This window comes from Leptopilina boulardi, unplaced genomic scaffold, assembly GCF_019393585.1.
Source record: "Leptopilina boulardi isolate dan_hultmark-lab unplaced genomic scaffold, ZJU_Lbou_2.1 LbouV2_330, whole genome shotgun sequence".
NCBI classification, from domain to species: domain Eukaryota; kingdom Metazoa; phylum Arthropoda; class Insecta; order Hymenoptera; family Figitidae; genus Leptopilina; species Leptopilina boulardi.
Genome location: NW_026137897.1, coordinates 1445269 through 1458303, shown reverse-complemented (window position 1 = coordinate 1458303; position 13035 = coordinate 1445269). Strand labels below are relative to the sequence as shown.

Below are 13035 nucleotides of genomic sequence, written 5' to 3'. Positions count from 1 at the left end.
TGTTATGTTGGTAGAAGTGTGAAAGTTCAGTTTTTGTTATCTTGGGTTGGCATTGGGGCTCATTGCAAATGGCATCGAGAGAGAGAGAGAGAGAAGAACCATTTTTCGTTTGGGAAAATTTAATCTTTTAATATTAGTCGAATCATAACGTTAATTGTTTACATTTTATAGTAATTAAGATCTCACTTGTTTAAATTATCGATAATTATTATAAGTTTCATGGCAGACAAAAAAAAAATTAGTAAATTTCGATATTTTTTTGACACGGGAATCTAACCTAAAAAATTTAGCATCGAAATGTTAAACAAAAAAAATAGAGGTAATGTATAATTCAAATCGTAATAAATATATTTTTATTTTATGAATAATAAATATAAAAATTACAAAAAAAACGAATAAATAAAAAATTATTCTTATTAAAAGGGAATTATTTTCATGTTGGTAAAACTGAAAGTTTTATGGAGATCCATTTTGTTTTTTTTTTTGAATCTTGTATTTTTTTAATCGCAAAGTATTTTTTAAAATAATTAAGTACTGTTTTATACAAATAAAATAATTAATTAAATTGAAAATATTAAAAAAAAGGTTATTACAATTATAAAAAAGTGGTTTGTAAGAATTTCTATTTATGTTGGTAGTAATGTAAGTAGTTGGTATTTTTTTTGCTTTGATTGGTATCACTGCTCACTACAGTGGACATTTTCGAAAGCGCGGTTGAAAGTTACACAGTATTTTGTGAATAATAAGAAAGATCTTATTATTGTAATATGGTAATATAAATAAATATATTTAAATTGAGTTCAGTTTGATCTTAAAATTGAAGATTTTAAATAACTTTTGTTGATAAATATCATAATTTTTTATATTTTGTCAAATTTAATGAGACTTACGTTTAACCTAAAAATTACAATTCAACCGCAATTTCACTAAATTTTATACATCAATTCAGATATTTGTCCGCTGTATTTTTGAGACCAAATTTAAAAGTAAAATTTAATTTATTGAAATTCGTATCGTTTATTAAATTAACTTTTTTTATTATTTATTTACAGAGCTGAAAGATAGGAATAAAATCATCTCAAAAGAAGAAAAAAAAAATCTGTATTTCCTTTCGGCATTATCAATTCTTCTCAAATGAGGTAAATATTTGTTTAAAAAAACTATTAGTTTACAAAATTTTTCTCTAAAAACTCTATTTTGCATTTTAATAGAAATTTTTAAATTATAAAATTTTTAATATTAATTTTATATTTGTAAATGTAAATATTTTATCTTAATTTTTTATCTACATATTATGTAATAATTGAAAATTCTTTTCAAAGAAAAAGTTTTCTGAATTTTTATTTAGACAAATTTTTGTTTATTATTTATCTAGAATTCAGCCACGAAGGAGAATTGGATGAAATTTTTATCCATTGATGAGATGAGAATGACGATAAATTCTATTAAATCTTCGAATAAGTGAGTCTTTTCTGTTTTTTTTTTTTTTTACATATTTATTAGATCAGGGATTTTCTTCTATTGATACAGAAAATATAATTTTAATTATTAATTAATTGCAAAGTTTACAATTTAAATAATTTTCAATGAAATTGAATTTATTTTTAAATATTGTTAATTAATTCACATTTATAAAAAAAAACAGAATAAAAAAAGGTTTAATTTCTATAAAATTAACTTGAGAAATAATTAAATTAATTTTATTTTACATTTTTTTAAATAAAATTTTCTTTTTCTAATTTATAGATTCCAATACGTGAAGGATGGGTGTTTGTTGCGGAGCTGCTCCTGGAGGAGATCTTGCATTGCTGAGTCGCAGTTCAATGTAAGTTGAATCATTATTTTTTTTTCCTTTAATTATTTTTTATTGAAACAATATTATAATTGATAATATTTATGATTTAAAATATTTTATTTTACACATATAACAGAATAAATTTTTTTTTCAGGCAGTTGGTCCAGTAGAAGAAAAATTTAAAGAGAAGCTATGCTGTCATCGTATTTTTTACACAACGCAGAAATTTTCTCTTATAGGTGATTTTTTTACAATATTTTTCCTGGAATATCAATAAATCGAATAAAAAGAAGTTAAAAAAATTATTGTAATATTTATAAATATTAATGTATTTGAAAATAATTGATAATATTGAGCATTTTCAATATTTTATTTTACAAATATAACATGATGAATTATTATTTTTTTTTAGGTCCAGAAGAAGGAAGTCCTTTTATAAAAAGGATATGCTGTCATCGTATCTCTGACACTATGCAGAAATCCCCTCATATAGGTAAGTATTTTTTAATTAAATTAATTTTATATACAAATTTAAAAATTATAATTGACTTAAAAATTTTTAATTGGGTTTAATTATTTTTTAATTAATTCCAAATTAATTTGCTTACAAAATAATAACTCAACATTTAATAGTGTTTTGAGAAAATAATTGTTTAATTTAATTTTTAATAATTTTTTTATTTCAGCTCCATTCCAATTTTCCAAATATCTGAAGATGACTAGGAAGGATGTGGAAGAAGAAAAGTGGCCCCTGCAACATTTTTTTTTTATAAAATTTTTTTTTCTTTTTTTCTTATTTTTTTTTTTTTTGTAAAATTTTTTTTTGAGCTCCCGACCTCACGCAGAAGTGCGTGCAAGAAAGAGGGATCTTCGGGAACTGGTCCAGAAACGCTCGAGAGTGGCAATGACGTTATTGCCCCGACGTGGGATGATTCGCCGATCGATGAGTCGTTTTTTATTTAACCCCTTCCCTGTTTAAAGCTATTTTTTTCATAAATTCAATTAAACTAGTTTCATAAATGGAAAATTAATTTTTTTTATATATTCTTAATTTTGAAATTTCCTTGACTTTTTTTTTTTTTTAAAAAGTTTAATTTATTTAGAAACGTTTGAAAAAAGTAGATATTATTGATCGAAATAAAATATTAAAAATTAAAAAAAAAAAACAGGGAAGGAATTCTGACAACATAGTGACACCATTGACAAAATGTATTATTTTTTAGTATTTTGGAGTAATCTAAAAAAAAGCGTGTGATATTTTCGGAAATTTAGCCCCTTAAAATTTGTAACTCTCCCAATATCCTAAAATATTACATGTTTTGTAAATTATTACCTTAATACTACATAAATTGATATTTTTGTCAATGTTTTTTTTTCATTGTTTATACTGGGTAATTTTTATGTTCCGGAGCCCCTAAATTTTTTTTTAAATCTCATTTTTTCGTTTTTTAAACAAAAAAAAAGGGTAATTAAAATAAAATTTTTAGGGGATCCGGAACATAAAAATCATCCTGTACATATATGTTATTTATTTACTGTATGTTCAATATTTCTAATGTTTTATAATTTTTTTTTATTGAGTCAAAATAATTTTCTTTTCGATTAAAAAAATAGTAATTTGTAAAATTTTATTAACTTTAAATAATTTGTTAACGCAATTTTTCATATATAGTAAATTTTTTGTTTAATTCTCAAAAGTTAAAAGTTAATGCATGTGGAATTAAAAAGTAATTTTTGAATTATGAACTAATTTAATGTTTTCTTTTCAGAAAATGATCGCTCAGGTGACGGTTGCGTCCCGGGACGTTAACTCTAGTGTAGGTAATTTTGCACCTGGGCGGTATTAGATTCTTTTCAAATATATTAGGGAATTTGGAAAAAGAAGTAAAGGAAATTTTTCGTTTTAAATATAGCTATAGGCAGGAAAATCGTGAAAAGTAGGAAAATTTTTTTTTTTCGTTTTAAATATAGCTGTAGGTAGGGAAATCGGGTAAAAAAAAATGTAAGTAAAAAACAAGTAACTGGAGTACCAGTGAAAATTTTCTTTTTAATTTTTAATTTTTTTTTTTGTCACTATGTTGTCTTTTATTTTAATGTTTTGTGAAAGTTTTCTAAGTGTTTTGTAAATGGTTTGTTTAATTAATTATTATTTTCAGTTGAATCATCGTGGTGAGCAATAATATTTCTTATTAATTTTAATAATCATTTATTTTTTCAGGAATGTTTAATTTTAATTAATTTTTAATTCTTATATTTTTTAATCTATTAATATTAGTATATTATTTATTCTTTTAACAATACAATTTTTTCTTGTCTATATATATATATATATATATATATATATATATTTTAATATATGTGTATTTATTATATATTTTATTTATCATATATAAAAATTTTATTGCTTTTACAAAAAATTAAATTATATTTTTCTCTACTCAAATTAGTTAACATTTTAATTAATTTAATTAATTTTTTTTGGCACTTTTTTTCAATATTTAAATTGTACATAAAATGTTAATTATTTGAGAATTTAGAGAATATTTTGAATTTGAAAGGAAATTAACTGAATTTCTTTAATTAATTTAATTAATATTTAATTAATTTGATCAATAATTAATTAATTGAATTTTAATTACAAATTTCTTTATTTTTTTGCTATTGCAAATTTTTCGCGTATTTTTTTTGTAAATTTTTATTATTCAGCATTGCAATCGTTTAAATTGCGGCTGTTTTATTTATTTTTTTTTTACTGTGAGTGTTATTAATATTTCGGGCAAGTACAATTTTTGTGTTATTAAATTTATTATTTATTTTGGATAAATGCAATTTTTTTTGGGCGGAAAATTAAAAGTTGGATTTTTAATATTTCTAAAAAATACAAATATATGAAGTATAAATTAATTTTAAATTGACTATATATTTTTTATAATTTATTCATTATTTTTGTATTTTTCAGAAATATTAAAAATATAATTTTAAATTCTCCGCCAAAATAGTAAGGTTGTGTAAGAACCAATCAGAAATTTGTCACATACAATTCTTCTTAATTTTCAAATTCTATTGGTAGACATTTATATAATTAAATTTTTCCAGTATTATCATTGGTTAAGTTGTTCGAGACTGTAACATAACCATAAAATATATTGTTATTTTGACATTTGACAGTTTTTATTGTTTTGACGATTTTGACATTTGACATTATTATGCAATTTCTGAAATTTGTATGATTAAATATACTTTCTTTCAGTACAATAAATTGATATATGTGAAAGTTCTTTTGAAATAAACTTTTTTTTTCCCCCTTTAAAACCGGTCTTTAAAAAAGTAATGCTTCAAAATGATGCAACAATATATGAAGGAACTTGAACAAGTTAGTTATAATTTACAACAATATAATTGTTATTAAAATTGATTATTACATTCATTTTTTGTTATTTTTTAGATAATTTTCTTTCTTACCAACCTAAAAACAATTATCTAAGTTTTAATCTAATAATTGTCAACAATGTTTTATTTGTAATTAGATTTTTCATTGTTCGAGAAACTTTTAGTTTTGTATGTGGCAAATACAAATTATCAAACTTGATTAAAGTTTATTTATTTTGAACTTTTAATAAAATTCTTACTTTTTTATATAGAAATTTCAAAAAAAAAATTAAAGTTTAATTTATTTTTTTACAGGAGCCTTTTGATCCTGAGGAATTTGTTGAACGCTTAGCTTGGAGAACAGTTAATGATACAATTAGCGAAAGTGGAAAAAGTGTTTTTGATCCATTATTAATTCATGAAACATTTTTGCAAGCTATCAAGGATATGCAAATTTTGCAAGAGAGACAACAAAAGAAATGTGAAAAATTGGAAATTGCATTAAAAGAAGAAGAATCGAGACATGCACTCGAAACATTGGATTTACAAGAGAGAAATAAAAATGCAATGGATCTTTTTCATCAGCTAGATGAAAGAATTAATCTTGTTGCAACAAAAGTTCTTCATTTAGGCGATCAACTTGAAAATGTTAATACTCCCCGTGCGAGAGCTGTTGAGGCTCAAAAATTAATGAAACATTTCTCTGAATTTCTCAGTCCTGGTCCTCTAACTGGACATATTTTTACTGATAAATCATCTGTATGTTTATTAATATATTATAGTTTATATCAAATTTAAGAATGAAAATTTTATTTAAAAAAATTTATTTCAGTTAGACGAGGCAGCTGATGTGATATTAAAACTTCATTTAATAGCACAAGAATTACCAGCGGAAAAATTTGAGCATGCAAAAAAGAAAATAAGCACAAAATATCATGAAATTGAAAGAAATTTAATTGAAGAATTTGTGAGAGCACAAAATGGTGACGATGCAAATCGAATGAAAAAACTTGCATCAATACTCTCACATTTTAAAGGTTATTCACAATGTGTTGATGCATTTATTGAACAAAGTCAAATGAGTTCATTTGGTAAGGATGTATTTCAAGAAGTCATACCAATGTGTACAAAAAATTATAAACTCATGCAACAAGTATTTACAAATCATGAGCAAGTAATGGCAAAATTTGTATTAAATATTTATCATTTACGTTTACAAAAATATATTGTTGCAAAATTAGCCGATCGTTCTGATTCAGAAAAATATTTAACAAATCTCTATGAATTATATTTAAAAACAGCGAAATTATCGGCGGATTTAAAAAAATTTAACATGTGTAACGATGAAGGTTATTTAATTAAATTGACGAGGAATATTTTTCATAAACACGTCGATGGTTATATTACGTAAGTATTGAATTTTTTTTTTTTTTTTTTTTTGATAAATTATAATTATTTTTTTTTATTTTTTGACAGAGTGGAAACAAAATCGCTGAGAGACAAAGCAGCAGCACAATTATCGGAATATTATGAGGTGAAAAATCATCAAAAAAAAGTCTTACAAACTGGTGGTTTTCAAGAATTAAGACGTGATTTACAAGCTGTGCTTGGAACAAGAACAAATATAAATATTGCACAAATTGAAGATTATGGCGGTGAAACATTTCTCTCGGAAGAATTGGCAATTAATTTATTGCAACGAAGTAAATTAGCATTTCAACGTTGTTCACTTTTATCACAACCACAAGATTTGCCTGGTAATGCAACACAAATATTGGATATTTTATTAAAATCACTTATTGATGAGCATGTGGATTATGCACTTGAATTAGGATTACAATGTGTTCCAATACCTGAAAGTCGTACACAACCGGAAATTCATTTCTTTAAAATTGTTCGCCGTTGTAATGCAATTATTCGTCTATTGGAGGAACAATTTAATGATAGTTTAGTGCCTCTTGTTATGTGAGTAGAAAATTATTTAATTTAATTTTATTTTTTCATGTGTAATTAAAATAAAATTTTTCAGATCAACGCCAAAGAATGTGGAATGTGTAACAAAGAAGAAGAAAATTTTAGAACAAATTGAAATGAAATTAGATTTGGGCTTGGATCGTTCAATAAATGCAATTGTTGGATGGGTGAAGGTTTATTTACAAACGGAACAACGTAAATTAGATTTTAAACCAGAGACTGATGTTGATACATTAAATACACCGGCATGTTTGAATGTTGTTCAATATGTCACGGGAATGATAAGACATATTCACGATAGTCTCGATGGTAAGAGTCTTGAGAATGTCTTGACTGAATTGGGAATACGATTTCATCGTGTTATTTATGAGCATTTGCAACAATTTCAATTTAATTCAGCTGGTGCAATGTGTGCAATTTGCGATATGAATGAATATCGAAAATGCGTTAAGGAACTTAAAATTAGTACTGTTGTGATATTATTTGATACGCTACATGCACTATGTAATCTTCTTCTTGTTAAACCGGAAAATTTGATGCAAGTTTGCTCAGGAGATCAATTGGTTTGTTGTATTTTATATTAATTTTTAGGAAACAAAATACAAGAAAAATTTTTTAATTTGTTTTTTTTGCAGGCAATGTTGGATAGATCTGTATTGGTTTCGTTTATTCAATTGAGGACTGATTATAAGACGCAAAAATTGGCAAATTCACTTAAAGGACTTGCCACGTAGTTGTTTATATATTTTTCAGAAGTTTTTATTTAAAAAGGTAATTTTTTTTTCGTAATTCTATTTTTCCAAATTGTTTAGAATAATTGAATTCAATTGATAGATTAACAACTTGTTAAATATTTTACAATTTAATTTTTATCTTTTCGAATCAATTATTTGTCTAGCGTTTTTTTTTTCGAAGAAACGAAATAAGATTTTTCAATTAAATAAATTTAATAAGAAAAAAAAATTGAAGTTGTTAATTAGTCATTTGTAATTTAGATATTCGCTGAAACTTGAGAAAAATAAATTTTAGGAAATAATAAACACCGCATAGTGATGATAAAAAAAAAAACCGAAGTTAATAAATTATAAATAAAGAATTATTTAACTTATTTACAGAAAACATTTTTAATTAATGTTTCATTTTTAATATTAATAATTACTTTGCAAAATTAATTTTTTTTGTACTCATTAATAATTATTAATTAATTGCACAATTATTGTGCAACTAAATTTCTATTTATTTTGAATTTATTCGATTAACTTCAATTTTGTTATAAAAATTATAATTATTAATAAAAATTCATAATTCATATTATTTTTATTAATAATCAAAATTTTTTCATTTTAATTTCCATTAGATTTGTAAAAGTTTGGAAATTTTGTTTTATTAAAAAAAATTTTTTTTAATTAAAGTAGAAAATTATAAATGTTAAAATAAAATTAATTTTATTAAGAACCAAAAATTCACAAAGATTTTGTAAATGTTTTATTTTTTTTTAATTATTAATAAAATTGCGAAGGTCTTAAAAAAAAAGTGACTAAATTTCAAAGACAAATTTTTCGTTTTGGAATCAAAATTCTATATTTATCATAATCTACACGTAGGAAACGTAAAAAACCATCGATGTAATAACTTATAGTATTTCTACGCGTAAATGTCATATTCGCTTAATTAAAACGTCTAAAGGACAGCAATTTGCGAAAATTTTTGCTGCGAGACCAGTGCAAATCTGATTTTTTTTTCGAGGGGATTATTTTTTTTTTCTCTCCCCATCAAGTTCAAAAAAAGAACTAGTAAGGGGAATAAAAGTTTATTCTATCATCAATTTGTACTTTCTCGATCTGTAGTTTTTGATCGATTTCTTTTTTTTTCTACATGAAACGAATTTTCATATAAAATAATTTTGTTTAAAAAAAAATGTCAAGCATTTTAAATGTGACATGTGTATATAAAATAAAAATTATTTTCTATGGAACATTTCAATCGTTGAGAGCATTTTTTTTTTGTAAACTAAACAGAAAACAATATTCGTCAAAAAATTGGAATTTATTATTTCGTTTATAATTAATCAGTGAACCAAGGACGAGAAAATGGTGTTAATTTTCGTGGGGGAATTTAATTTTGACAATACAATGAGAAATGACTTTTTTTTCGTCAATAATTACTCGAGTGCTTATGAAAAACACTTTACAAATTGGTTTTTTTTTTTTTTTTTTTTTGTCTTACAATACACGCTAAAAACAAAAACAAACAAAAAATCTCCGATATTAATTTACATCCGTATTTTGTTTGGAAGGCAATCTCTCTGCTCTCAATACTGAATTGACATTTTACCCTCCACAATTCAAAATCAAAAAGTCGTCATTATTATTATTATCATCTCTAGGAAGAAAAAAGTTGCGAGAACTTTTTTTTTTTTTGAGACTTGAGTTGTACACTTAAAAATCGAAAACTCAAGAAAAACACTTGATATTGAAAGCGTTTCAATACATATTCACGTTCTTCGAAAAGCTTCATATTAACTTGAAAAAATAATTGTAAATTATTTCCGAGGATTTTTTTTTTAATACGGAAATTATTTACAAGTATTTTTGTTTCGCAAAATACATATTTTTCGGATATAATCGTTATTTATACATGAAACTAACGGTATTGCTCTTCGAATACCGCATTTTTGATAATATTTTCGTCGATTATAGTTCATTTTTTTATACAGTTTTTGTTGTCGTTGCTGTTTGTAATTGGCCGCTTGTTTTTTTTTTTTTTTTTTTTTTTTTTTTGACTCGAAGAAAGTTTTTAGGTGACTGACGACGTGGAATCAATCATATCAATACGATATCAGCGCATACGATAATTATTAGTTTCATTGACCGTACACAATTCTCCTTTAAAATCAATTTCCACATTAAAGTCAAGATCACGATTATTTCTTGCATTTGGTTTCATTGAGAATGTACCATAAATTTCCTCGCCTTTTTTCACTGTCATATATTCGTCGAAATAAAATACCGTTTGCTTCCAATGTGTATAGGGTAATTCGGGTGCGGTACTAAAACCAGTTCTTTTATGGCACTTGGTGAATTCAATAGTGAAATATGTCACAAGTGCTTGAACATAATCATTACGACGTACTTGAAGATTAAATGGTGATGCAAATTCAAGATCAGCTTTTGTCACTGTATAAAGATCAACTTCTTTAATAAGACATGCATTCGTTACAACTTGTTTTGGATCAACAATATCAACGAGTGGTTCACTAATTGCAACTTTTCTTATGCTACTCATATCAAAACCATAAACATCATCCCACCAATTGATTTTTTCATCTTTATATTGTCGATCTTCAATACCACAAATATAAAGTGTTGCTTTATCGGGAAAGAGCATTCCATCTTTTTGTAGCCATTTATCACGTGCAAATAAAACAGTGTCAAGCATTGATTCATAAAAAAGACAATAACCCATCCATTCGGAGATAATGATGTCAACTTTTTCAATACCATCGGGTAAAATGACCTCTTCAACTTTACCTTTTAATATGGAAATTGTTTTTGAAAGATTATTGGCTTCGACAATTTTTTGCGCATACTCAACAATATTTGAGCATTCAATTCCAATGACACGCGCTGCACCTGCTTTTGCTGCAAACATTGAAAGAATTCCTGTTCCACAGCCAATGTCAAGGACAATTTTCCCCTTAAATAGATGTTTATTGTGATACATTGAATTTCTATAAGTCACTGTACGCACTTCGTCCTTTAACATTTCCTCATGAATTCCATAATGAGCATAGGAATCAAAATAATAATCCCGCGATGTCATATCATCAACGGAAACTGAATCCTTATTGTTTGCATTTTGCAATGCAGTCTCTTTATTTGGCAGGATTATTGACTCGGCAACTTCCATATTCTCCATTTTTTGTTCCTGCAAAAAAAAAAAGAAAGTAAAATAAATATTTAACAAAGAAATTAATTTGATTAAAAAAAAAAAAACGATTATAATGCCAGGGGAAAATAATTCCCTTTCTCAAAAAATTAATTTTTAAAATTTCTAAAGTGTGATCACTGCAAAGTTAGGTAAATTATTCAAATTTGCAAATTTTATTATTTGATAATTAAAGTTAAATGTCAGCGAAATTTAAGTTTTAGTTTTTTCTTTTTAAAATGCTCTTTTTAAGTAAAATTCACTTTTTAATATAAAAAACTAAATCTAGGGGGTAAAAAAAAATTCCAATAACAATTTTGCGAAAAAAAATTTACTTTTGGGAGTTATGTCAAAAAAAAAAAACGAAACTTAAAAATATTTAATAAATTAGTCTTTACATTTGAATAATTATTTACTAATAAATCTTAGTTAAATTTTAACAAAATTTAAGTTTAAATTAGTTTTTTCATTTTAAATATCCCTTTTTAAGTAAAATTTACTTTTTAATATATTAAAACAAAATCTAGGAGGTAAAAAAAATTTCAATAACAAATTTGCGAAAAAAAATTTACTTTTGGGGTTATGTCAGAAAAACAAAATTTGAAAATACTTTACCAATAAATTAGTCTTTACGAAAAATTTGAATAATTAAAGTTAAATTTCAGCGAAATGTAAGTTTAAATTAGTTTTTTCTTTTTACATATCTCTTTTTAAGTAAAATTCACTTTTTAATATTAAAACAAAATCTAGGAGGTAAAAAAAAATTTCAATAACGATTTAGCGAAAAAAAATTTACTTTTGGGGTTATGTCAAAAAAAAAAAATCGAAACTTGAAAATATTTTATAATAAATTAGTCTTTACATCTAAAGAAATTAAATCCATTTTAATTTACAAATACGCAAACTTTTTGCATAGACTGTATTAACTGAAAATTTATCATAACCATTGTTAAAATTATAATTGAAATTTTTCTTTTATAGAATTAAGAAAAAAATTTTCACTTGAAAAAGAAAAAAAAATATATCTAAAGCAGTAATTGCACTTAATTTATAATCAAAAGGACGCTACTTGAAAAAGGAGAAAAATTTTCAGAAAAGATGGACCACGTGCCCGCCAAAAGATCGGCGTCTCACATCTTTTTTTTTTTTATATATTAAGAATCTCTATAATCTATATTTATTAATGCCCATTTATTGTAATTTAACGAACAAACTTAATAGCTATTATAGAAAAAAAACCACAATAGAACACAAAAACTTAATTTACGTGGATAAAATAAAAGAATGGATAGGAAATGATTTACTAGACAAAGAGCTTGAAAATCTCCAAAGCAAAGGTCCATTTTCCCCATTGAGGTCACACACTTTTAGATATTGGAAACTACGTCACTTAAAAATGTAACGGACAATTTAATTTTTCACTAAACAAACTCACAGATCGCATTTTTTCAGGTAGAATTCTTGAAATTTGATTTAGGCTTTTTTTTGCAAATGTCTTACCGCGTTGTTCTCTGTTGCACAAGTCTCACTCTCCTTGACTTCTACCGGCACACCATCCGTCGCCGCCATTTTGAAGCAGACGGCGACTCGCGGTTATCAGGGACGAATCAATTAACAATTTATCAAAAATTGGTAATTTTCAAATTTTAAGTTTTCACCTTTTTTTAATTACAATAAAACGAATTAAAAATTATCAACTTATAATTTAAAATCACATCAATGTGTATCGAATTATAACCTTTTTTGTTTTTTGTACAAAATTTATCTAATCACTTTTAATTCATTTCGTATCATCACAAATTGATTATATATTTTAATTTGTGATAAATTTAAACTAATTTAACACTTTACAATCTTAAAAACAATGCCAAATGTCACTAATTTCTTGTAAAAATTCTTGTCCTCTGTTCCACTTTCGTGGATTTCATGTGGGAAAATAAAAGAAAATTTTCTGCGTATATTCTGACGAT

At 24.6% G+C, this 13035-nt stretch overlaps 2 protein-coding genes across 4 annotated transcripts; one reads left to right on the top strand and one right to left on the bottom strand.

The window, feature by feature from the left end:
* The first annotated feature begins 4928 nt into the window (after positions 1-4928).
* On the top strand, positions 4929-8246 carry LOC127285167 (exocyst complex component 5). Its single transcript, XM_051311023.1, has 6 exons — positions 4929-5168; positions 5480-5923; positions 5997-6571; positions 6641-7129; positions 7194-7701; positions 7774-8246. Exons 1-6 carry the CDS (start codon positions 5136-5138, stop codon positions 7870-7872), a joined length of 2148 nt encoding a protein of 715 aa, XP_051166980.1. The 5' UTR covers positions 4929-5135; the 3' UTR covers positions 7873-8246.
* Positions 8247-9887: 1641 nt separating this feature from the next.
* LOC127285166 (protein arginine N-methyltransferase 1) lies at positions 9888-12982 on the bottom strand. 3 transcript variants are annotated; one of them, XM_051311021.1, is made up of 2 exons: positions 12370-12982; positions 9888-11065 (listed from the first exon to the last, which is right to left on the bottom strand). In XM_051311021.1, the coding sequence occupies exons 1-2, from the start codon at positions 12415-12417 to the stop codon at positions 9977-9979; spliced, it is 1137 nt and encodes a 378-aa protein (XP_051166978.1). In that variant the 5' UTR covers positions 12418-12982; the 3' UTR covers positions 9888-9976. The 3 variants fall into 3 exon arrangements, with proteins under 3 accessions (XP_051166978.1, XP_051166979.1, XP_051166977.1); XM_051311022.1 differs by having other exon boundaries at positions 12501-12979; XM_051311020.1 differs by having other exon boundaries at positions 12566-12979.
* Positions 12983-13035: the final 53 nt, after the last annotated feature.